Raw genomic sequence first — 23762 nt, forward strand, 5'->3', positions numbered from 1 at the left:
GACAGACAAATTCCTTACATGTATAGATAAATAAATAGATGGAACAGTGCTGCTCTGGTTGTATGCTCTCTCTTGGATAATAGTCTACCTGCAGCTTGTGGTTCCTCTACTCTACTGTACACATACTACAGGGTGGTGAACATTTGAACACTGAATGTGTGTACTGTAGGTCCATTTCTACGCTCAAAACAAACCCAAACCCTCCCTCTCTCCCAAGAGGAAACTAAATGATATTGTCCTTGTGGAAAAGTACTGGCATGTAACAGGCCTGGCTTTGTTTATTGTCTTTGGACAGTGAAAACAAGAACAATTGTGTGAAGTCGCAATGGCCTCTCAACCTTATAGTACGATGATACAGTTGATACTGTACTACTACTGGTCATGAATACTTTATGCTGTGTGTAATATGGTCTCTAATGGTATGTAACATGCTCAAAAATATAAAAGAAATATATATATATATATATATATATATATATATATATATATATATATATATATATATATATATATCATTCACCATTTGCACAGATTACAAAAAAAAAGGTTTATGCTTACTCTGATCTTGCACTTAAGTCACTCTGGATAAGCATCAGCTAAATGCCTAAATTGTAATTGTAAATTGTGTTACTGCCACACTGGTGTATTCTAACTCACAGTTTCTCAACGTCGGGTCCCAGGCCCACCAGGGACCCGAATGGACCCTTACAGGTCTGTTAATCTGAGAGTGTAAAGATGTACCATTTATACACAGTTAAATAAACAGTAAACACTGAGGAAACACTGTGCTTCAGTGGTAGAAACTCACATTGATAGGTTACAGCCAATGTGCATCCATCAATATTAAAGCGTCCCTGCAAAAATGTACTTCATGCTGGCCCTTCTCTCCCTGTCAGCCACTCTAGACAAAATGTCCTCTATTGTGACGTATTGATTGTGAGTGGTATGTGTCGTGTGTCCAAGCTGCAAAATGTTGGTTAGCGAGCCAATTGGAAAGTGTAAACACGTCACTGTAATTCCCACTTATTGGGGTGATCAAATGGAAGGAGCCATGTGAGGAATGTGGTGTGACGCCGTTCCAATATATAGCAAACGCATACATATAGGAGCTTGTGACATACATTTGTCAAACACAGAAAAACTAAAACAATGTCAAAGGGTTTTCCTTTTGCTGAAATAAACATACAACTATTACAGCTAATGTTCCCATAAGGCCAATTATTTTATTATAATTCATTCTTAACTGAACAGTGAACAACTGACACCAATCCTGTCACCTGCTTGAGTGCACTCCTTGCCTTTACAAATCCAATATAAAGCATTTGTGCAAAAGATGTATACAAATGTACCCGCTTTTAAAAATAAATCATTGACAGTGAAAACAATTATGCCTACTTAAATTTAATGTAAAGGGAAGGGTTAGCAATGATCACCAGGAAAATGTAGTAACAGCTTCAGAATGGCTGGTAAGTATGTCACTTGTACTCATGTTTAGCTTGGGTTTACAGTCAGTTCTTGTATCAATATCTCAAGTTTACCAAATTTAAAAAAAATGTAAATAAAATCATCCATCCAGTAAATCAGAAATCAAAAGCAAAGCCAGTAGTGGGGGGAACAGTAGTTCAGCGAGGAATGCCAAACTCCATTCCCAGATAGGAGACTTCAGAGGTTCATGTACTCCCAGCACCTCATGGAATCTGAAAGACAATTAGTACACAGTTGAAAGAGCATGCTGTACAGTGTACAACATAGAATATACTACTTTCAAACTACTTAAACTCTGGAGTAGATCCAGATCAATCTCTACTATATTCAGACACCAAGAAGTAGGTCAAATGTAAGGTGGTGAAAGAAAAAGAGTCATGACATGAACACATGGTCCACATACTGTATGTTAAGAGTCTTTGTCTGGTTTTTAGCTTCAGCTAAAATGTATTCATGTTCATAAATATCGTCTAAATTATTATATTCTCAATCACAACTTTCTTTTTTATAGCAAAGTAATCTAATTCTAAACAATCCAAAACTCGCTGAAAGTGATCAGATTAGGGTAATATATAAATTCTATAGCAGGGTACTACTAGCTCTGGTCATAGAAGGAGTTCTCCTTCTATGGACCAGAGCTAGGGTACTACTATAGAACTGTCCACATGCCTTTTCCACATCACATGATGACTAATAGAAGATAATATCTTTCTTTTTCTTATCAATTACATTTTTGAAGTAGTCTTGCCAACAATGCTCTTCGTCATCAGAGGTCTGATCTCCTCTCGATGCTGAGCAGTTCCACTTCGAAGATGAGCGTGGCTCCTCCGGGGATCTTGGGAGGAGCACCTCTGTCTCCGTAGCCCAGCTCTGAGGGGATGACCAGCTTCCTCTTCTCTCCCTCGCACATCCCCAGCAGGCCCTGGTCCCAGCCTTTGATCACCTGCCCAGTGTTGCCAGATTGTGAGAGAAAAGTAAGCAACCAAGGTCTATGAAAACAAGCGACTAGGCTATGGCTATTTGAAAATAGACGATCTACAAGGCAAGCTAGATTTAGACATTTTTATATCTACGATAGTCTTAGCTAGCACCCCCCAATGCACTCCTAATGCACGTCCTGCACTTTCACCAGTAAAGCCCGTACCTCTCCGTACATGTACAAAAAAATATATATAAGATGCTTTCCCGGTTGCCCCAAATGTTAACTCACCCTTCGGAGTCTTTGTGTAATGTATTAGTCCGTCTTTTTCAATAGATATGTGTTTTAATCCCGTCTGTGTGGGAAATCTGTGTGGCACAATCAATGTAAAGCACTTCGGATAGAAGCGCTATATAAATGCACCATTTACCATTTACCAAATCCCCTGTATTCCTCAATGGGCGGTAGTGACGGGGCGCATCCGGTGAAAGCCGGAATTACACTGAATCTAAATAGGAAGTAAACGAGGGGGGGATGGTGGTCGGCCACAGACGGGATTAAGACACTCCTTTATTGAAAAATACGGACTAATACACTGCACAAAGACTCCGCAGCGCGAGTTAACATTTGGGGCAACCGGGGGAGCACCTTATATATATATATTGTTTTGTACATGTACGGAGAAGTACGGGCTTTACCAGTCCAGGGTGCTAGCCAAGACTATCGTAGATACGAAAGTAAAAGTCAAGACTCAATAAAACACATATTTAGTCTTGATCCAAGGCTAGCAACAACACTGCACCTGGCCCGTCCCCAGCGTGAAGGTGAAGGGCTGGTTCCTCGGCACGCTGCTGTCGAATTCCGTGCCGTCCTCCAGCTTGCCCGTGTAGTGCATGTTCAGCACGTCTCCTTTACGGGACTTGACGGGACAGTTGTCCACTCGCTTCTTGATGCCGATCTGCAGCTTTTTCTTGTCGGCCCCTCCGCTGACGGCCAGCGGCCCGAGGAGCGACGCCAACGTCACGGCGAGCAGTAAACCCACCCGCATTGTTGCTACAGTGTAGACGTTACTTTTAGTAGGATGGATGGATGTTTTGGGGTTTGATTTATGATCTCGATACACGGCACGATTACTACACGAGCTTTGAGTGAGCGAGAAAAGGAAGTGACTACTCGGATGTTTGGCCTGAAAACGGATGTAGGTCGGTTGCAGTGTTGCCAGGTTTTGCGAGAGAAACAAGCAACCGGTTCTATGAAAACAAGGCCAAAAGAAGCGACTTATGCCACATGACATAAGCGATTCAAATCTATATTCATCAGCTATTTGAAAATAGCCGATCGCAATGCGACGCGTTGTGAACTTGTAGATCTGCTATTAATTTACTTTAATCTTGGGGAAAAAAATATTTGTTTAAATATATATATGTTTTAAAACATTTGAACACAAATCTGGCACAAAACAGTTTTCAGATGGGGGTCCGTGTGGACAAATACATATGAATTATAATTAATAAAACTATATTATGTCCTTGACATGAAAATGTTTGAGAGCCACTGGTTTAAACAACATTAGGAAACAATTAAGCCCAAAAAACCGCAACCACCAATATTTACAAGCAACTTTACAGAAAAAGAAGCCCAAAGTCGCTTATAATAAGCCGACATGGCAACGCGGTCCAGCTCCAAAATACTCCCGGAGTGAAACATTGTTATGTCAACCCGTCGGTAGCGGTCACCCCCACCAAGCACGTAAGTAAGTGTACATTAAATGTCCTTCTTCGTCTTTTTTTCATTTGACAAAAATCGATCAGAGACCAAGTCAATACATATTATCATCTGTACATTGGGTAATGTCATGTCTTTGTCATTTTCAGGAGGAAAGACTTACGTTATTCCTGAGTCCTGATCGGGGCCACCTGCCAGACAAACACGAACTTATCCTAACGACTTCATACAAAACCCGGGGGGTGAAAATGGCCATCATTCGTATGTTATTCAGTCTCCTCAACAACCCTCGGATCATCGAGAAGTTGGCCGACTCGCGTCCGATCCGCAGGGCGGCCCAGATCACCGCGTACGCCCTCACCAAGGCTCAGATAGCCGGCAGGGACGCCTCGGAGCGGGTCCTGAGATCAGATACGATGCGGACCGTTCGAGAGGAAGCCCAGAAGACCACTCAGCAGCACGGGGACATGATGGGTGACTTGGGGACTCGTTTCCAGAGAGTCAAAGAGACGTTTGTTAAAGAAGTCAAGGATGGGTGGAAGGATGGCTCCAGGGAGATCAAGAAATGAGGAGATTATGTGGATGTATGGCCTATGGACATCTGATCAGTGGTGGCTAAAGTACTCACATTTTGTACTTAAGCAAAAGTATCAATACTGCAATGTATAGTACTCTGTTACTAGTAAAAGTCCAGAATTCAAACTTTACTTGAGTAAAATTACAAACGTATTGGTATCAAAAGTAGATACTCATTATGCAGAAAGCAGAATGTCCCTTTTCACACATTTTCAAATGTATAACCATCTTTTGAAAATAGCAGATCTACAAGCTCACAATGCGACGAGATTGAGCTTGTAGATTGGCTATTTTCAAATGGCCGAAATGTATATAGGGCTGAAGTGGTTAATGTATGTTTTGTAATAATCCAAATCTACAAATCTTTCAAATAATAGTGGAGTAAAAGTACACTATTTGTCTCTATGATGTAGTGGAGTAGAAGTAAAAGTACAGAAAATTGGAAATACTCAAGTAAAGTAAAAAAATACCTCAATTGTACTTAAGTACAGTACTTGAGTAAATGTACTTACTTTACACCTCTGCCCAAAAGACGTCTCAGCACGGGGACACAGGTGACTTTGGGACTCGTCTCAAGAGTCAAAGGGACGTTTGTTAAAGAAGTCAAGGATGGGTGGAAGGACGGCTCCAGGGAGATCAAGAAATGGGGAGCTCTGTGAATGTATGGCCTATGGCAGGGGTCTTCAACCAGGGGTCCGGGACCCCTAGGGGGTCCTCAGAGTTACTACAGGGGTGCTGCCAAATCTTAGTGTGACAGGAACTTTTTTTTTTTTTTTTTACATTGACCACTTCAACCCTATAGCATCTATTCTGAGAGGAACATTAGCCAAAAATAGCAGATCTACAAGCTCACAACGCCTCACGCTGCTTCATCTCTCTCTCTGCTAAGGGTCAGGTCCTTGGCCTGAAAAACGTTGAAGACCCCTGGCCTATGGACATCTGATGTGACTGAAAATGAATTATCTCCACTGGATTAAAAGAAAAACCAAGACCCCATCATTTTGTAATATATATCTGTATTTTACAATCTCTCAGACTGGACTGATTGATGACCTAGGCGGGATGTCACAACATGAAAAAAGATATTAAGCTGTTTCAAAGTTGGATATTGGCATCAATTTACACTGATTTGGTTAGTAGGCTATATTGAAGTCTCAGGGAAATCCAAAATGTCCTGTAACAGGCAAGTATTTCACACTAAACAACAGTGTAGTGTTGGATCCCAACCACTGTGTGGAAAACAAATGCTAGACCAGATTTATATTGTATCTCTGTTTGAAAAGCAGAAAATGTTTCTTGTCTCACAAAGTGTAAAGAAAGTCCCATATTCTCCACTAATGCCTTCAAATTGTGTCAAGGGATTATTTATGATTCAGTATGTTTTTGCAATTTGATTAGTACAGAAAACATTTATTGTCCATAAATGAGATTTGTCTGATTTATTTTGTGTTAAACAGGTGCTGTCGTGTGTGTGGTCGTCGTGTTTGCTCACTGTGACCGTATAAACAAAGATCATATAAAACTGATAATACAAACAAGTAAAAACAATATATAGCTGAATAGTTTTTCTTCTATAGGTCTGTGCAACAAATGACATGCATGTTTGTTTCATTGTTCATTCAGTCAATCCAAGGACGGAAACATTGCACTTCAAACTCTGACCTGTGGTCTGGTTTGTGCAGAGTTCATCCTTATGTAACTTGAAAATTACCCAATATGCGTTAACAGATTGAAGGAGTGGAGTCGAATACACAATGGTATCATGCAAAGCAATAACATTTTTACAACTGCAGGATCAGTTCACCTCAGGTCAATGCTGTAGTGGGCTGTAAGATAAAACCTTCCGGAAATTGAAGTGAAGATAAAGTGGCGAGAGTACTTTCCTAAGTCCATACACAAGTTCAAGGACTCGTTCTGAGGTCACGCAGTGATCCATCAGCATGAGTAGTGTATTTTATGAGTAGTGTATTTTAATGAGCCTATGTCAGGGTCAAAGATTGGTTCCCACCAGTACTGGTTGTAACAGGCCTGGGTCCCAAGGATAGAGACATTGTATTTTGTTTGGAACAATATATACAGTGTATGAGAAAAGAAGTTTGCATGATCCCTTAAATAGGGAGTGATCAGTAAGCAATATCCTGCTATACTTCTGTTCATTTCATTAACAACATGAGAACAATACAGTATGTACTAGTGAATAACTTTATTTGAAAAGAATAGAAAACAGTGCACAATAGGCAATTTCATGTAGCCTGGGAACTTAACATTAGTTACATCTTCATCATTTCATAGCCTCTATTAGTGTCATTAGAATTCGTTTCTGACAACATGAGTCAGTACATATACACTGATATGGCATCTGAACTTCATATAAAAATAAGTCTCTCAATAAATGAAATACACACCCAATCAACAACAAAGTTCTAAATATTGCAGCAAAAGGAAAAAGCATCTAGCAGCAGGAAGTAGATACCGTATGTCAGGCACTGGTATTATTGGTTTATGTTTTATATAGATATTCTTGATATTCTTACATTTTACTGGATATTAACATAGATTTCAAATCCTGGTATTCTGGTAAAAGACAATAGTCTTCATTGTGTTTTTTATTCAAGTCAAACTTTACATTTCCTAATCATTTCAAGTTTAAGCCATCCAAAAGTCAATACATTTTCTAGTTATAGTGTATTTGTTCATTTTGGATATGGGGCTAGCACATTTATAATAAAAGAAAATCTATGTTTTTGAAGCTATTGTAACTGAATGAAACTGAGCTCTACAACAGTGATTTTCTTTTAAAGGTCTTCAGTTTGAATGTCTATTCACTTTCAACCATTAACAAATGAAGACACTCCAAAAGAAGCTACAGAATGTTGTCTCCATGTTCTCCCCAAACCGATGGAACTTGTGACCAATGGATCATTGTATGTGTATGTGGCAATTTGTGTTCCCAATGGGATTAAACAAAATGCTTGCAGTGCTGCAAAATGACAACAGATGGTATCTGTGACAAAATCCCTTCTACTGTAGGTGCTCTTGGTACTCAAAAGCACAAGATTACCCTCAAAATATAAAATAAATAGGCTACAAATCAGCTATAGATACATTTGGAATTATACAACACTATAATAACATGTTACCATCTAAGCACAAGGGAGAGAAAGATGATAGATTTTAAGGGCATTTCTTTCTTTGTATCCAACCTTTGAGGAGAACATGTGAAACATACAGCCCATGGGCAGTCGCTCAGTCACTCTCTAAACTCCCAGCACAACTCTGTGTGGTGTGCAACACTAGTGCATATTCACTGATATGGCATTAGCCGATTCTAGAAACATGGCCTACACCAAAGGAAGACCCATGTCTATTAGTAGTATTCACAGAGACAGTGGCAGCAGAGCTTACACAGTGAAAACTATAATGTAACAGGTGGCAGCATATGCTCTGATATGGCAGCTCACCCTCACAGCCACAGAATAATGTAACAAGGTGGCAGCATATGCACTGATATGGCAGCTCACCCTCAGTAAACAAAATGGCAGTGGCACCCTCCTCATTTCCCATTGACTAGGTTATATAAACCCATAGGCAGCTTTCAACATGGTGTCCTCTATATTAATCGAACACACAAGCAGGTAAATCATTATACACGATAAGATGTACACGGATAATCAGGGACAGCAGTTAGAGAAGGTCTGTCTGTGTGATGACCGGTGTTTGGGGTTTGGTAGATCAGACAGGGAGGGAAGGAGGAAAGGGGATGGGGTGACTATAGACTACAGGAAAAGAGGGAGGAAGGTCGAGGAAGAGAAGAAAAACGATAGAAGGAGAGAGACTGAGGTATGGCGTGTCTCTCTCTCTCCGTGTGTGTGTGTGTGTGTGTGTGTGTGTGTGTGTGTGTGTGTGTGTGTGTGTGTGTGTGTGTGTGTGTGTGTGTGTGTGTGTGTGTGTGTGTGTGTGTGTGTGTGTGTGTGTGTGTGTGTGTGTGTGTGTGTGTGTGTGTGTGTGTGTGTGTGTGTGTGTGTGTGTGTCTACATCCAGGAATTGGCCAACATGGAGCTGAGCAGAGCCACCAAAAGCAGCCACACAGAGGACATCACTGTACAGACAGAGATGAGAGATAGAGTGAGACAAATGACTAATATACAGTAGAGTACAGCATTATACACTGCTTTTTATGCAAGCTCTAACGTATTTATATTTATTTCCGCTCGCTATGGTGGTCTTCATTTTTTAAATAATGCAGTTATGTGCGTTGGTACGGTATATACAGTGTGTGTGCATGTGTGTGTTTTACCTGCAGTAGTTGAATTACACTCCATCATGACCAGGGAGTCTACGTAGCCCTGTCCCAGCCACTCCTCGTAGGTCTTCCTGTCAGCTACGCCCACTAGACGGACAGTTGAATCTTTGAAGACGAGATCGGTGCCTTCATAAGCTGACGAGTCAAACATCTTGAATGCTGAACCAGTATCACTGCTGAAATGCTTCTACAGAAGGGTAAGGGGTGGGATAGCAGTAAGACAGAGAGAGAGAAAGCAAGACAGAGACACCAAGAGGATGTCAACATCATTAAAAGCATCAAAACTAATGAGTGAACATAGGTGTATTTCAAGAAATGTAATAATACGCTCCCAATCCTCCCATGTGTATGAACTTGTGCTTCTGTATGCAGTGAGTGCATTAGAAAGAATGGAACATTTTATCAAGAAAAAAAAAAAAAAGCCAACTAAATCCTTAGAAGTTGCAAATCAGTAGCACAAATTCTCCATCCCTCCATGCGTTCCCCCTCCCTACCTGTGCGGCGTCCAGTAGTCCATAGACAGCGTGCATGTTGGTGTCAGGCCGTACCATTACAGCGTGGGAGGGGACCCTGGCCAGGTTACAGTGTTTATACTGGGTGACCTCAGCCCTGCTGCCCTGGGAACACAGCAGCTGGAAATCAGTTGACAGCAGACCCGTAGCCCACGAGTCACCCTTACCTACACAGAGAGAGAAAGAAATTCTTTATTTTGCCGTGCCACAAGGACAAAAACGCACACACGCGTGCGCGCAAACACGCACACACAGTATACAGTATATTATATACAGTATATATAATTATATATATATACTGATGGTATCTCACCGTCAGTGTTTTCAAAGACAGTGGTCTGTTTGATGAAAGCCACCTCTCCTTCTCCTTTAGCCAGACACCTGGACAGACAGACACAATAGGATATATATATATATATAATTTACATATATACATAGAGAGAGAGGGGGGGGGGGGGGGGGGGTAGGGGGCGTAAAACCTGTAATAATTACTTCCATTTAATGGAAATGTTATATGAGGATATAGAGTAGTAGAGTAGTTCACTAGGGTCAAGACTGTAAATACAAATCTATACCACACAAAGTCATGAATGAATATTCATAATTTTACCCAGATGCAAACACATGTTCACTGGTATTCGGTCTTGATAGCTCTGCATGAGAGATTGGTCAGAAGTTGGGTGGGCGTTCCCCATAGTTCTTCTACCAGAGCTGTTTTGCAGGAAGTCACATTACAGAGTGAGCGGGAACTAGCCTTCAGAACCAGAGGGAGACGGTGTCTACCCGTCAAAACAAGAAAGGGAGTATGAAGGGACACTTGTCAATAAGAACTTTTATCTGACAGACCATCAAAAGAAAGTTCTTACGTCGGATGGATTTTTTGAAGCATGTAGGGAAACTAACCATGCAAATCAACATGTAAAACATCCAACTCCTTTTCTATCTATGTCACAGGTTCTTATCCCCTGTTTTTGTGGGCATTATAATAGCCTACCTGAAAGCTCCGGTGTATCCCTCATACAGGTCCTTTCCCTTTACACATTTGTTCTCTCCTGAAGAATCTCCCACACACAGGCCACAGAGGTTGGCTGGGAAACCATCTTGATTGGCACCTGGCGCACAGCTCTGCTTGAAGAACTGTCCCGCCGCTAGGCACCATGGGAAACAAAAAAACAAGTAGTTAAACACTGGGACAGAGTTTATGTTGGGATTTGGTGTCTCCAGGTAGGGTTTGCACTGTGTACAACAGTGTAAAAATGAAAAGGTTGTGGTTGCTTTTTATTCGTTATAAACAAAACTACAGTTTTTGCAGTTATCTCTGCATCTTTCAAAAGCAATTTGTTCAGAGCCTCTAACTGTTAATCCTATGTTTGATAACATGATAGATATCCACGCTAACAATTGCAGAACACAAGCTCTTTCTCTGTGTAGTATTTCAAAGGAATGAATTTAACAGAATACTCCAGCTCGGTTTGTACACCAAGACGGAGAAGAGACACACAAACCACTCACCTTGGGGTATCTGACATTGCTCGGGTCTGATCAGGCCTTGCTCCATCAGTGTTGCTATGGGAATGTTCCATCCAGCTGTGCGGCCGTAGCCGGTGTGACAGGAGGACCTGCCGCGCAGATCCTCCAGGCGTTGGATGTCACGGTTACTCTTCTTCACCACAGCAATCGCATAGTAGATGGAACCATCAGCCTCCGCTGTAGAGACGGAGAGGTGTTGACATTTGACATGAGACATTTGCTGTTATTGCTGCTTTTTTATTTTTTACACATGGCTGCAGAGGATGCTTCTATATACACTGTTATGTTGTCAAGACCTTGAAACACAATCAAGTATAGGCCATGCTTGATTGTGTTTCAAGGTCTTGAAAACATAGACTCAGACCAAAAGTCCTCCCTCACCAGTGTAGCTCTCTCCTGTGGCAGGGGCCAGGCCGTAAACTTTGCCAGCTGTGTATATGTCACCTCCATCCAGAGTGATGGCATCAGCTTCCTTGTTCTACACACACACACACACACACACACACACACACACACACACACACACACACACACACACACACACACACACACACACACACACACACACACACACACACACACACACACACACACACACACACACACACACACACACACATTTTAAACCTTTATTCTTGTTCTTGTCAAAACAGTAGTTATGGTTGTTGGTTGGTTTATACATAGTACACCTCAAACTGAGTCTGAGTAGACTTCAGTTGATCTATAGACGTGTAGTTGCTTTGTAGATGTAGTGACATAGACTGGATATACATTTTATTTGAATATATATCCAAAACAAATTTTCTGTGGTCATAAGTCTCATTTCTAAAAGTGATTCAGTGATTATTATCATATGATTATGTTGGCTCTTACCTGGATTCTCCTCATGCAGTCGGTGTGAGAGTCTCCTTGGATACACTGGATGGATGGTCGCAGACCTTTAGTCGCGAATGCCGTACTCATATCCACACACTTATTCTGCTCACTGCTGGACAACACACACCATCGCAGGCTGGTTGGGATCTCTGCTCACACAAACACACACATACACAAACAAGGAAAAATGGAGGTCATGAGACAGGCAAACAAACAGACAGACAGACAGACAGACAGACTAAGCGATTGATAGCTATGCAGTTATATTACCTGAGGGGTCACAGTCCATGGCTCTCAGGGCATTAGAATACGGTTTGCCCATCCAGACCATGGGATCCTCTGACTCTGCCTTCAGGAACTTAGTGGTTGAATTAGAGAAGAGCACAGTTCCGCCACCATATGCCGTTGATGAGAAGATTGGGAAGTCTGACTTCAGCTGCGACAAAAAGCAAGAAAACAGATTCAGTCGGTCAGTCTCACACCTTGGCTGCATGTGTCTTGACAACAAGATACTACACAGAAAAATTGAACACCCCTACAGGTTAATTTTGTACTTACTATCCATGCAATGCTTTTGTGTATGAGAAATGTAGACCCTGGTGTTGGGTAGGACTACTGTGCAATATCTACCCTGGACAAGCAGGGATTGCCTCTTGATGAGCGGTAGATATTTGGTCTCCCGCATTGGGACATAAAACTTACGGTTTGCAGCTTTTAAAGTCGGCGATACCAGCCCTGACGAAAAAGGATAGTCATTTTGTACTTTAAAACAAAATGCTAGACGCCAGAGGGTTTTAATGCTAATTTATCCTACAACAGTGTCGCTGTCTTTTTATATACTATATACTTTTTGTTTTGTTGAAAATCTGTTCTTTTTGGTGTTCAGTTATAACTGTTGTTTTATGAAAAATAGTTAACTGACAGCACTTAACTTAAGCAGACAAAGTTAACTTGCAACTACATTTAACCAAGCAAGTAACATTGTGTAGGGCCACAGGGAGCTCCTTGATGCCAAAGTGTGTGCTGCTGATGTCGCCTTGATACTGTGATGTGTCAATTTACATACATTCAAGATTCTTTATTAGCATGACTGTCAAAATATGCCCAATAAATCACATTTAGGTAAACATACTCAAAAAGGAATTAAAAAACTCTTTTGGAGTTGACTCTTTCCCATTTAAAAACTTTCAACCCTATTTTGGGCATGACTTTGTAGGCAAACAAATTCAAAATTTAAAAAAAAGAAGAAAATAAATAGAAGAACTATAAACTCATAAAACGTTGCATCGAGGTGCGTTGTGAGGTCATAGATTGTCTATGTTCGCTATTCGTAGTACAGTAAATTGTATAGGGCTTAAAGTGGTTAAAAGGTTTCTGGTGCTGAGACATACCTGCCCCTCATTCAGCATGTTGTAAACCACGGAGGGCGTGATGCCGTCACGGACTACAATGCCACGTCTTGGGACACGGACCATGTGGCATCGGCGCCAGTCAGTTACAGGAGCCTTGGTCCCATCACGACACAACAGCTCATAGTCTGAAGACTTCAGAGCTGCTGCCCACTCCGGCGGACCTTTGCCTAGTGAATAAGAAAGACTAATTAACCAACACCTGCTGTATCTAATTAGGCCATATTTTCAATGAATGACTGCAGGTGAATAGGTAACACATAGGCCTGCGGTAAACCATCAACTAACTAGACTAGTGGTTCTTAAATTGGGTTCCAGGGACCCTCAGGTTTCCATCTCAGAGATGGGGGTCCTTGAAATTAAAATGTTTGAGAACCACTGAACTAGACTGAAACATAATTGGCAGCTAACAAAACAAGTTACTTAGTTACCATCTGTGTTCTCAAAGACAGTTGTTTCCTTGATGAAAGCCACATCTCCTGCACCCTCAGCAAGACACCTGAACAGAGAGAAGCCAGTAAGCAGAGCCAGTTAACAAAGTACATTGATCCCAAACAGGCAAGCAAGTCTGTGTGGTCAGAAACAGTCAGTGTAACTATCACTATGTTCACATATACTGTAGCTGTCCAAGACTGTTCCTGTGACATGTTTAACAAAAGAAAACAAGGAGGTGATATCGGTGAGTGTATGAAGGGATTCAGATGTCTACCTGAAGGCCCCCGCATAAGAAAAGTATCGCTCCTTGTCGCTGTAATCACATTTGTTCTGATCATTCACATCTCCTATGCACAGTTGACACAGAGATGGCGGGTCGGCTGTGGCCCCGGGGATACAGCTAGCGTTGAAGAAATCTGCGACGCCTGATCACGCACGCACACGCGCACGCACACACACACGAACACACACACACACACACACACACACACACACACACACACACACACACACACACACACACACACACACACACACACACACACACACACACACACACACACACACACACACACACACAGGCATGAATGGATATGTTTTGAGGAGAGGTAAAGTATGTATTATGTATCAGCCAGTGGGTGTATGAATATGTATTTGCCAACTTGGTATTTGTGTATGTGCACTCGTTATGCGCATGCACACACATATGTATGCATGTGTACAATTTGAATATTACGCGATTATGCGCATAATTATGCAGGGGTCACTTTATTTCCAAAAGGCCGCATTGCATCACATAATATGCGCATCGCATTGCATAATACTTTCACATATTTCCGTATATTTTGCAATGTTTCACATATTTCGCATTTTTTGCATATTTTGTAACCTTTCGCATGTTTCACAAATTTTCGCATGTTTCCCATATTTCTGCATGTTTCACATATTTCTTTCGTTTTTCTGGAGCGTCTTATATGTGTAATGCAGTTGTGATTTACTGGTGTAACGGAAGTCAAGAAATCCATTTTCCACCTCATCTAATTTCCCTCCCACTGTAGATGTGTGCATGTGTGTATGTACGTTTGTCATGTTTACACATTTCTTACTCTGTTCAACGTTGCAGCCCATTACAGACATCATGCCCTGATCTATAAGGTATCCTAAGGGCATGTTCCAACCAGCGGTTCTGCCTTTCCCAGTGTGGCAGCTCTTCTTCCCAGCCAGGTTGTTGATGTTGATGCCAGCGTTCGCCTTTTTCACCACAGCAAGGGCGTAATACTGCGTACCTGTATCTGAATCAGGAACAAACCAAGTGTTGGAGGTTAGAGACACAAAACTGTAACATACAAGTATGTGTGGAAGTCAACACATTGTTTTTTTGGCTAAAATATTATGAATCAGGCTTGATAATGCTGTGTATAATATATAAAATATAGATACATGGACAAGGGAAGCTTGTCACTTTTTGTGTGATGTACCAGCAAATTATTCAAGTGTCATAACATACTGTAAACTATGACAATTTTATCAACCCTGGTCTACGGTTAAAGTTAGAACTGGGATTTCTGATGATTTGTTTATTGTTAGAAGTTATGATAGATTGTGTGACAACACCTGTTAATATAACCTGACACCGTCAAATGGAAGAAGCTTGCGACACATTTTTCCGGAGACAGGGGGGTTTACCAGGCTACTGTTAATACCGTATTTTCAAAATACTGGATCAGAGAACAGCTGCATGGTCTACTAATTATCAGTCAGCAATATAATTCTAATGATAAGGTCGCTCCATATCTCTCTCACTCTTTTTCCATCTCTGTTTAAAGGTGATTATTCCCAATAAAAAAGAGCCATCAGATAAGACTGATAGAGTGCTAGGTTCCAGTTCTACTGACTTGATACAGAAGTCCTAGTGTCAGCAGGACTATCTTCAGCTCCTGCCAAGTTGAGGCATTGAACCGTACTTAAACTAGTGACCCTTTACACACCAATATGCAATGACATCACACTCTCATTGCAAAGGAGTGGATGCACTGGTTGACAGGATTGGGCTCATTTGATCCCTGAATAAGCAATTAACAAGAACAAATTATAGGACAGTAGTTGCTAGAGAGGAGCTTAAAGTATGTACATTAATACACAATTCACAGTACTAACACAGCCATGTGTGACTAGTACTACAGTCCATCTGTGGGACTACAGATTGAAATTCACTAGTAGAAAAATCTGGTACAAAGCATAATTATCTTTGTTTAAGATTAATGTATTTTTTATATGGTCCCTGATAAAAAATAAAACAAATCAACTAAAAGTAAAAACTAAAACTAAACAGCCATACACTGAGCTAAGCCGCACTTGTTCCACACTTCATTCCCCTTGCAGTGAGTGGCGTTCAGGTTACACGGTCAGCCCTCTAACTTTAGGCTATACCATATGTCTTTTGCTGAGCTCTCTTCACATTTGATTAACTGCAGCTCTAGAACAATCAATGAATCAATAGGGTGACAATGTGTCATATTTCTCTTTTACTGATTGTAGTCTTACCATCATTGGTTGATTCTCCAGCAGCCATTTTAAGGGGAACAGTCTTTCCCTCAGCATAGATGTCAGATGTGGACATGGATAATGCATCTGCTTCATTTCTCTGAAGGAACAACATAGAGCAGACATGCAAATGTTTAAATATGGCCACAGACATTGTGGGCTTGGCAAAACATGATCACATAAGACAGCTCTGGGACAAGCAATGTGTTCTGTTCCTAGTGTTACTGTCCCCAAATGGACATATTCTGAGCAATCAGGAGCAGTTTATTCTTATGGGGGTCTGAATAAATAATATCCATAAGTATTTAAAATGAAGAATTAAGTATTTAGAATTTGGTGCCTCAGTTACTGATGTAACCTCTACAAGTTTCAGAACCCTAAAGTTCACATTCTCTAGGCAACACTATCGTTTTCTCAGTCCAGAGTTAAAAGTCCCATGTGTTGTAAAATGCTCTGTGATGAATGCACCTTTTGAACATCATGCTGTCCAGTGCTGATCAATTGGTCATCTATTAACAAGGGTCATGCTTGTTAACAGTGCCTTGATAGCTCTGTCGGTAGAGCGCTTGCTTTTGATACACAATGGCTTGGGTAACTAAGATGTGTGGTCAATAGTGGAACCTGACAGTAGGTGGCGCTCCACCTCAGCAATCCCCCTCCCGGAGTCTAGCGCATTGTAAAGGGAGTAGACACCCTACCAAATATAAGCCACTTCGACCTACATATATGCTGCTGTTCATAGTGCATAACCTATTTTCCAAGTCTATTGACTTGGGTTTTCTCTGTTGCCTGGTTTCTGTCCAAATGATCAAAGCTTGTGCTATTGGCCCTGAAAGAATTATGTGGCTCAGCCATTAAGATTACATACATGGAGAGAATTTGCAACTTGATGCCAATAGTTTTGACATTCACACAGTATGTTTTCACAAGTTCAAAACTGACCTGCAGTTTCTGAACGCAGCCTTGAACATTCACTCCATTGACACAGCTGATGGTGGGACGGATGGATACGGCTGAAAAAGACTGTGCCATGGCCTCACATTTTCTCTGCTCAAAGTCTGAGATGGTACACCATTTGATGTTCTTCTGACCAGAGACTGGGCGAGGGAGAGGCAGAGGAAAAGGAATAGTTAGTAGTATACAGTATATAGAAAGGAGCAAGAGACATAACGAGAAACAGAGAAGATGTAAAAAAAAAAAAAAAAGAAGCAAAAACCATGCTATGCTATGAATTGGTAATCACATTAGAATATGTACGTAATTCTTTGCAATGTTTTTTGCTGTCATTTTCAAAATATTTGTACTTTTCTGAATTGCTAAAAGTAATCACTAAGAACATTAACCCAATACCTTTGTAATAATAACTAGATAACTAAGCTATGATTGTATGTTAAATTATAAATCATTATTCAAATGATTAAAATTATAATAATTATAAATAATGAATAATGTCACAGCCATATTACACCGGTAGCAATTTGAGTATGTACATGCACAATGTACCTGGGTCATTTTGCCAACAGTGACAAAAAAAACTTTTCCTTATATTCCTTATAGTATATTACAACATAGAATCAGACATCAAATGTTCTGTGACAATAGACAACATATTCAGCAAAAACAATAAACAAAACGGGGAAAAAACTATGACATTTTGCAGCAAGTTAGCGATTGTGGTAATAAAAGTTCTGTTACCTGCGTGTAATATTAATAGTAGCGAAACGAGCACTCTCCACGTGGCCATGGTGGTATCCTGATGGTGAAATGGTCCCGTTTCTCCTTTCCTCTCCTTTATACCAGGATGCCTTCCGCTGGTGTCAAAGTGCAAAGACCCCAGAGTCCAAGATTCCACATCCAGGCCACGCCTGTACATGTAAAGTAGCTGTACACTTCCAGGATACTACAGCACAACTGTCTAAGTGACGCAATTTCTGGATCACGAGACTCCCGCTTGTACTGTAGTTATATTTCTGACTCTGTGTGGATGTAGCCGTGCTTTCAAAGTAGTACAGTCATCGTCTGTGCCACCCGCTTCTACCTGGCATGACACGTCTCTGCAAGTGGGACCTGGCTCAGGGCCAAGGCCAGGACAGAGAAGTCCTTTGACGAGCAGGAGTTCACTCACCTCTCCCTTCTTCTCTCCTCCTTTTTGCTCCCCTCCTCTCCTCAGTGCTCTCTTCTACTCCAGTGGTTCTCAACCTTTTCAAGGATGCAACCCCCCAAACTTTGAACTGGGGACCCCCCAAAATAATCATATTTGAACTGGGGACCCCCCCCCCACCCTGACAAGCACTTGGACTTGTAGGAATTGAGGCATTACATTTAGTTTGACTCGGTTCCACAGATAAATATTGTGAAAAAAGCAGATCTACAAGCTCACAACGACTCGCAACGACTCGCTGCCTGACCCTTCCGTCTAGCCGCTGGCGCGGGGCTCTCGTCTAGTAGCATGTAGACGTTCATTGCAACAGCGGTGCGCGGAGGCGAAAACTAAAGCGAAACGTACCGTTGTCTTGACGGAGAGAGCATGGTCGAGTGACCATCAGTTTGTGTTGAGAGAGAGAAGGGAGAGAGCATGGTCGAGTGACCATCAGTTTGTATTGAGAGAGAGAGAGCATGAGGACCCGTATGAACCACCTAGACCCACAAACAGCCACGCATGTGCGCCACTCTCTATTGTATATTAGGATAAAAAAGTGTGTATCCTGTGTGCATGCACAACAGGTGTGTAGCTCACTGTTATTGGTCTATTTCTTACACGCACGCACGCACGCACGCATGCACTCTCAATGTCGCAACCCAGACTGAAATAGGGGCCCGAGCTTAGCATAAAGAAAAAAACGTAAGATGATAGGAGCTTCAGTTATCTATCGATCTCTTTCACAAAACACAGACAACAAAAATAGGTTCTGATAACATTTACTTTAGGTTCTATTGACTTTTTATATCACGGAGGGAGGCAAACCAACATGGTATCACAACACCTCCAAGGCCTTAAAAACAAGTCTCCAAACATCCCAAAACAAACTTGTAAAATGTAAGGCTACTACTTGGCCTCAATCACAAAACCCATCTAACCCCTGCTCATTTTGCTAGGATTGGATGGCTTAGGGTTGAGGACAGAGTACAGCAACTTGCTATGGGCCTGGTCAAGATACACCACAACATTGGGATCCCCCTGTATTTGTCAAAATACTTCCAACATGTTAATGAAGTCCATGATCATAACACCAGAGGCAGCTCCACAAATCATGTTCAACACAGATTTGGCTCAACAAAGGGAATGAACTCGTTCTCATGCTATTCATCAAAAATGTAATAAAACCCTACTCACTTTCAAAACTGCCTTAAAGTTACACCTTCAGGAGGCTGCAATTGAAAAATGGCCCCTGTCCAAGTCCTAACCTACCCCACCCCCCTACCTACCCCCCTCTCTCTTTCTTCTTTTGTACATATTTTTCACTCTTCATACCAGCAACCTGTAAACTGATTGTATGACATTCTATAGTAGTGTGTATATCTGTCTGTCTCTTATATGTCATCATGATTTGTGTACGTGGGGAACTCATTTGAAACAAGCTACGTGCTTTAATGAGTCTTCCAGTTTAGTAGACCTCGTATTGTGAATTTGTACTTCCATGTACTGTTGTTCTCATGTCTTACTAAATAAAGTACATCAATCAATCAATCAAACAGAAGCTGGCTTGAGCCCCATGAGAGGCGCGCCCGAGCGAGACGCTCGGTGAGCGAGTGCAAGCTAGCTGTGGTAAATGCGAAATGAATCAATACGGGCCAGTGCATGGCTTACTTCTCGCCTAAAATATTATTTACTGATAACACAGATGTGAGGAGCAGATGAGCCTGTAAAATGCCTAGTCTTTCTCTCTTCTACTCTGTCTGTCTTACCTGGAGTGCGTCACTGTGCGTGGCATCAACCAATCAAATGCTATCAAATGAAAATGGCCTGGGGTCTGTCCATTGCAGAAGTGCGTTGGGAAAAAATGCCACAGCACCACACCATAACAATATTTATGTATAAACTATTTGAAACAATATTGATTTCACAAATCTACCATAAACATATTAATAAGGCTATAAGGAACTTCTCTTTTTTTTTTGCTATGAACACATTGAGTGAACCACTCAGATTAACTCATTGACCTACACATCACATCCATGCCCCTTAGTTGGCTGTATGCCCAGACATCCTCTCCAGGTACAGGCGGGCACCAATCAAAGGTCTTGGATGTATGTACAGGTTATGAAGTACATACTTTATGTGAGAGAGAAAGATAAGTTACAGCATGATCAACAAAACTATAAAGAATATTGCTTTGCAGAAATCATCAGTGATTTAACTATCCGAACATTTTCAACAGCTTTCAAGGAATTTCTCATTTCTTCTCAAAAATAGCCAACGAAGTTCTAATTTATAAAGCAGACCTTAATTGATTTGTATGAGGCCATTGTACATAGCTACAATCTTGCAATTATTTGGCAACATAATAGTAGGCTATACAGTACGCATCTACATGTAGCTATTGATACTTTATACTAATTCTGGAAATTTGAGTCTGGAAAAGTATGGAATTTTTAAATGGGAAAGGTGTAGGAACCCTGATAAGTATGTTTGGTTTAACTATGAGCGTTTGCAGTTCAAGTCACAATTTTGTTGTGGAAGGAGAGTTGAGACATAAAATAGTTACAATATCTATCTATCCTCTAATATACCATCTGCTATAACATTTAGAAAACACATGGCACAATGGGCATTGAGCATTGTATAGGCAGGGACTGACATTCTTCAATCTTTTCCATTTCTCCGTATGCTAGTGTTTCGGGAAATTCTGTGTGCAGAATTTATTAATCTTAATATACTATTTATAACAAGATAAGTAGTATATTGTTGTCATAATACAATGTAAATACAGTATCTTACATGAAAAACATCTCGTTATAATGTGGAAAACATCTTGTTATAATAATAAACTTTTCATTTTTCACTTTTACATGAAGTGCGAGATCCATATTGGAGGAAATGATGTGGATCCCAAGATCCACATCATTTCCTAGTTTTACGCTTCAGCGCAGCGATACGCTTCTGTTTATACAAATGAAAATCAAATACCACTCTAAACCTATTTGGCAGATTGTTCACATTGAACTCATTCACTAAGTGTTGTACAGGAGGGCCAGGTCTCAAAAGGTGAGAACGGCATATTCTGCACTTCCAAGTCTTTTTCATTATGCCTCTGTGACAAGGTAATAGGGATGTTTGCACAGGAAGCCCCAGTCCATAAAGTGGAACATTACCTTCATAGGATGTGTGTGCAGCCAAGTCATCTATAAAATGATTGAAATTATACCTGACTTCAGCCTTTAAAAATAATAGTGTTTTCTTATCATCTTCATGCATCACTGCTATTTACAGCAGGACACGATCTCTAATTAGCAGAGTACTACAACAGTACATGAACTGCATGAACCCAGTGAGATGAAAGATAGTCTGAACCTTTGAACCTATATCTTAAGCCGTTTTAATCATGTGACAAGAGGCTGGACAGTTACTACATCAGCATTACTTTATCAACCTACAGTGGAATGAGATCATGAATACCCAAACTAGACAATCATCTTGATGCTCGGAAATGTAAAAAGATGAGAGAGGGAGGTTACCATGACCTTTTGGTAAATATATTTGTTTTCCTTGACATCCAACACCAGTGCTCTGTTTAGGTTTTCTTCCTCATGCCTTTACTAGTACTATTTGTTCCTGTCAAACTAATTATTTTTGACTTATTAATCATTGTCAGCTTACTTCTATGTTGGTGTTTATATAACACCAGATATAATTTTGTTTAATTATATGGAGCTCAAACAGGTATATCACAAACAGCTATAGCATTTCCCACCTAAATGCAACATACACGTCATCCAAATCACACTTTTACCAGCGGGCCGTATGCAGCGGGCCGGTATGTATGACCAGCGGGCCCGTATGCAGCGGTTCCGACAGGAGACACAAAGGAGACTCTTTGTGTCTCCTACCGGAACCGGTCGTCAAATTATTGGCTTAGGAATGCGACAAAAAATAAAAAAATATCCATGAATTCAAGTCTCCATGGGGTGACTAATCGATAGAAAAAAGTCATTTTGGGGTGAACTATCCCTTTAACACCAGAATCATGCATTTCATAAGATCAGTTCAAATTGGTTTGATTTGTTTGATCTGATCTGATCTGTGCTGGAAATGGGCCATGCTGTTCCGTGTCAACCTACTGCTAAAAGTAGATAATCATCTTGATGTTCGAGATGAAGAAAGATGGCCAGAGAGAGGGGCTATAACGTTACATGTTGGCAAATGTAGTTGTTTTTCTTGTCATCCAACACCAGTGATCTATTATATTTTGGTCTTCTTCCTCATGCCCTAATTAGTTCCTGTCAAAATGTGACATGTCAGTGCACGACAAACAAATACGTATAGCTGATTTCACTCACAGGCCTGCACTTTTACCGGTGTTAAGAGTGGGCAGACAAAATCATGGCTAAAATTTTGCAGGCGAGAAAGATGACCCCATTTCACCCATTCAACGCTTTCAGACTAGAAGGTTTGTGATTGATGCATAAAATGGTGCAAATAGCTTTTGGTTAATGAGTGGCTCAGAAAGAAAAGCAGCAAAAAATACACATTCCATGCTGTTTTGAGTTTTGAGGTACTTTCTCAGAGGCAAATATTGCACCTTTTTACTCCTCTACAATTATTTGAAAACTTTAGGTACTAGTTACTTTGGAGATCTACACGAAACGTATACCAATTAAGCCCTATTTTATACTTCAGGTATTCGAAAAGAGCAACATTTTCTAACCTTTAGTGGGCTCTAAGAGAGAGATGCCACCATTATCCCATTCAATGCTTTCAAACTAGATAGCGTGTGCATCAAAGAGATTTTGGTTAATAAGTGCAAAGGCGTACCCATGGTTTAGACATGGGGGTAGAGTAGCTCAGATAGTAGAGCATTTGAATCGCATGAATCTGTTTTCGATGGGCACCGGCAAGTTAACTCAGCGTATGAGGAGTATGGATTGAGAGCAGATAGATAGTGACACAATAGATTGTGGCATCTGGCAGATACCATTATTTTACCTTGACAATCATTTGAATTTGATATACGCAGAGATAAGTAAATGTCTGAATTCTGTGTGTGGGAGCAGAAGGTTTTAACTAGATTAATACTACAGTTCCTCCAACTGACATGATACTGATTCTGACACCGACCATGAGGCTGAAATGATACTGAAATGATATACTGACCATGATACTGAAATTATACTAGCCATGATGGTGACATGATACTGACATGATATTGACATGATACTGACATGATGCTGACCATGATACTGACCATGATACTGTCATGATACTGACCATGATACTGACCATGATACTG

The 23762-nt window shown here is 40.9% G+C and overlaps 3 protein-coding genes across 6 annotated transcripts; 1 reads left to right on the plus strand and 2 right to left on the minus strand.

The window, feature by feature from the left end:
- Positions 1-1198: 1198 nt before the first annotated feature.
- fkbp2 (FKBP prolyl isomerase 2) lies at positions 1199-3584 on the minus strand. Its single transcript, XM_084066453.1, has 3 exons — positions 3207-3584; positions 2215-2428; positions 1199-1697 (listed from the first exon to the last, which is right to left on the minus strand). The coding sequence occupies exons 1-2, from the start codon at positions 3450-3452 to the stop codon at positions 2252-2254; spliced, it is 423 nt and encodes a 140-aa protein (XP_083922579.1). The 5' UTR covers positions 3453-3584; the 3' UTR covers positions 1199-1697; positions 2215-2251.
- Positions 3585-4108: 524 nt separating this feature from the next.
- On the plus strand, positions 4109-6490 carry LOC311051302 (protein NCBP2AS2-like). Of its 4 annotated transcripts, XR_014601399.1 has the most exons (3): positions 4110-4157; positions 4279-4749; positions 5595-6490. XR_014601399.1 is itself a non-coding variant. In XM_084065853.1 (2 exons), exon 2 carries the CDS (start codon positions 4378-4380, stop codon positions 4696-4698), a length of 321 nt encoding a protein of 106 aa, XP_083921979.1. In that variant the 5' UTR covers positions 4109-4153; positions 4279-4377; the 3' UTR covers positions 4699-6490. The 4 variants fall into 4 exon arrangements, 3 of the variants coding, with proteins under 3 accessions (XP_083921979.1, XP_083921978.1, XP_083921980.1); XM_084065853.1 differs by having other exon boundaries at positions 4109-4153; positions 4279-6490; XM_084065852.1 differs by having other exon boundaries at positions 4279-6490.
- A 76-nt stretch (positions 6491-6566) lies between these two features.
- On the minus strand, positions 6567-18267 carry meltf (melanotransferrin). The gene is made up of 16 exons (XM_084065851.1): positions 18010-18267; positions 17257-17411; positions 16315-16414; positions 14877-15062; positions 14045-14195; positions 13767-13834; positions 13318-13505; positions 12197-12362; positions 11924-12075; positions 11432-11528; positions 11033-11227; positions 10515-10668; positions 9834-9901; positions 9503-9687; positions 9003-9195; positions 6567-8804 (listed from the first exon to the last, which is right to left on the minus strand). The coding sequence occupies exons 1-16, from the start codon at positions 18185-18187 to the stop codon at positions 8737-8739; spliced, it is 2304 nt and encodes a 767-aa protein (XP_083921977.1). The 5' UTR covers positions 18188-18267; the 3' UTR covers positions 6567-8736.
- Between the last annotated feature and the right edge of the window lie 5495 nt (positions 18268-23762).

Source organism: Gymnoscopelus microlampas (assembly GCF_963454915.1).
Source record: "Gymnoscopelus microlampas genome assembly, chromosome: 9".
Classification (NCBI taxonomy): domain Eukaryota; kingdom Metazoa; phylum Chordata; class Actinopteri; order Myctophiformes; family Myctophidae; genus Gymnoscopelus; species Gymnoscopelus microlampas.

Coding starts and splice junctions, on each gene's coding strand:
- fkbp2 (XM_084066453.1), bottom strand. CDS start 3,452: ATGCGGGTGGGTTTACTGCTCGCCGTGACGTTGGCGTCGCTCCTCGGG. Junction 2,429..3,206: donor TCACGCTGGGGACGGGCCAG/GTGCAGTGTTGT, acceptor AACACTGGGCAG/GTGATCAAAGGCTGGGACCA.
- meltf (XM_084065851.1), bottom strand. CDS start 18,187: ATGTACAGGCGTGGCCTGGATGTGGAATCTTGGACTCTGGGGTCTTTG. Junction 11,228..11,431: donor CACAGGAGAGAGCTACACTG/GTGAGGGAGGAC, acceptor CCGTCTCTACAG/CGGAGGCTGATGGTTCCATC. Junction 8,805..9,002: donor GTGTAATTCAACTACTGCAG/GTAAAACACACA, acceptor CTGTCTGTACAG/TGATGTCCTCTGTGTGGCTG.
- LOC311051302 (XM_084065853.1), top strand. CDS start 4,378: ATGGCCATCATTCGTATGTTATTCAGTCTCCTCAACAACCCTCGGATC.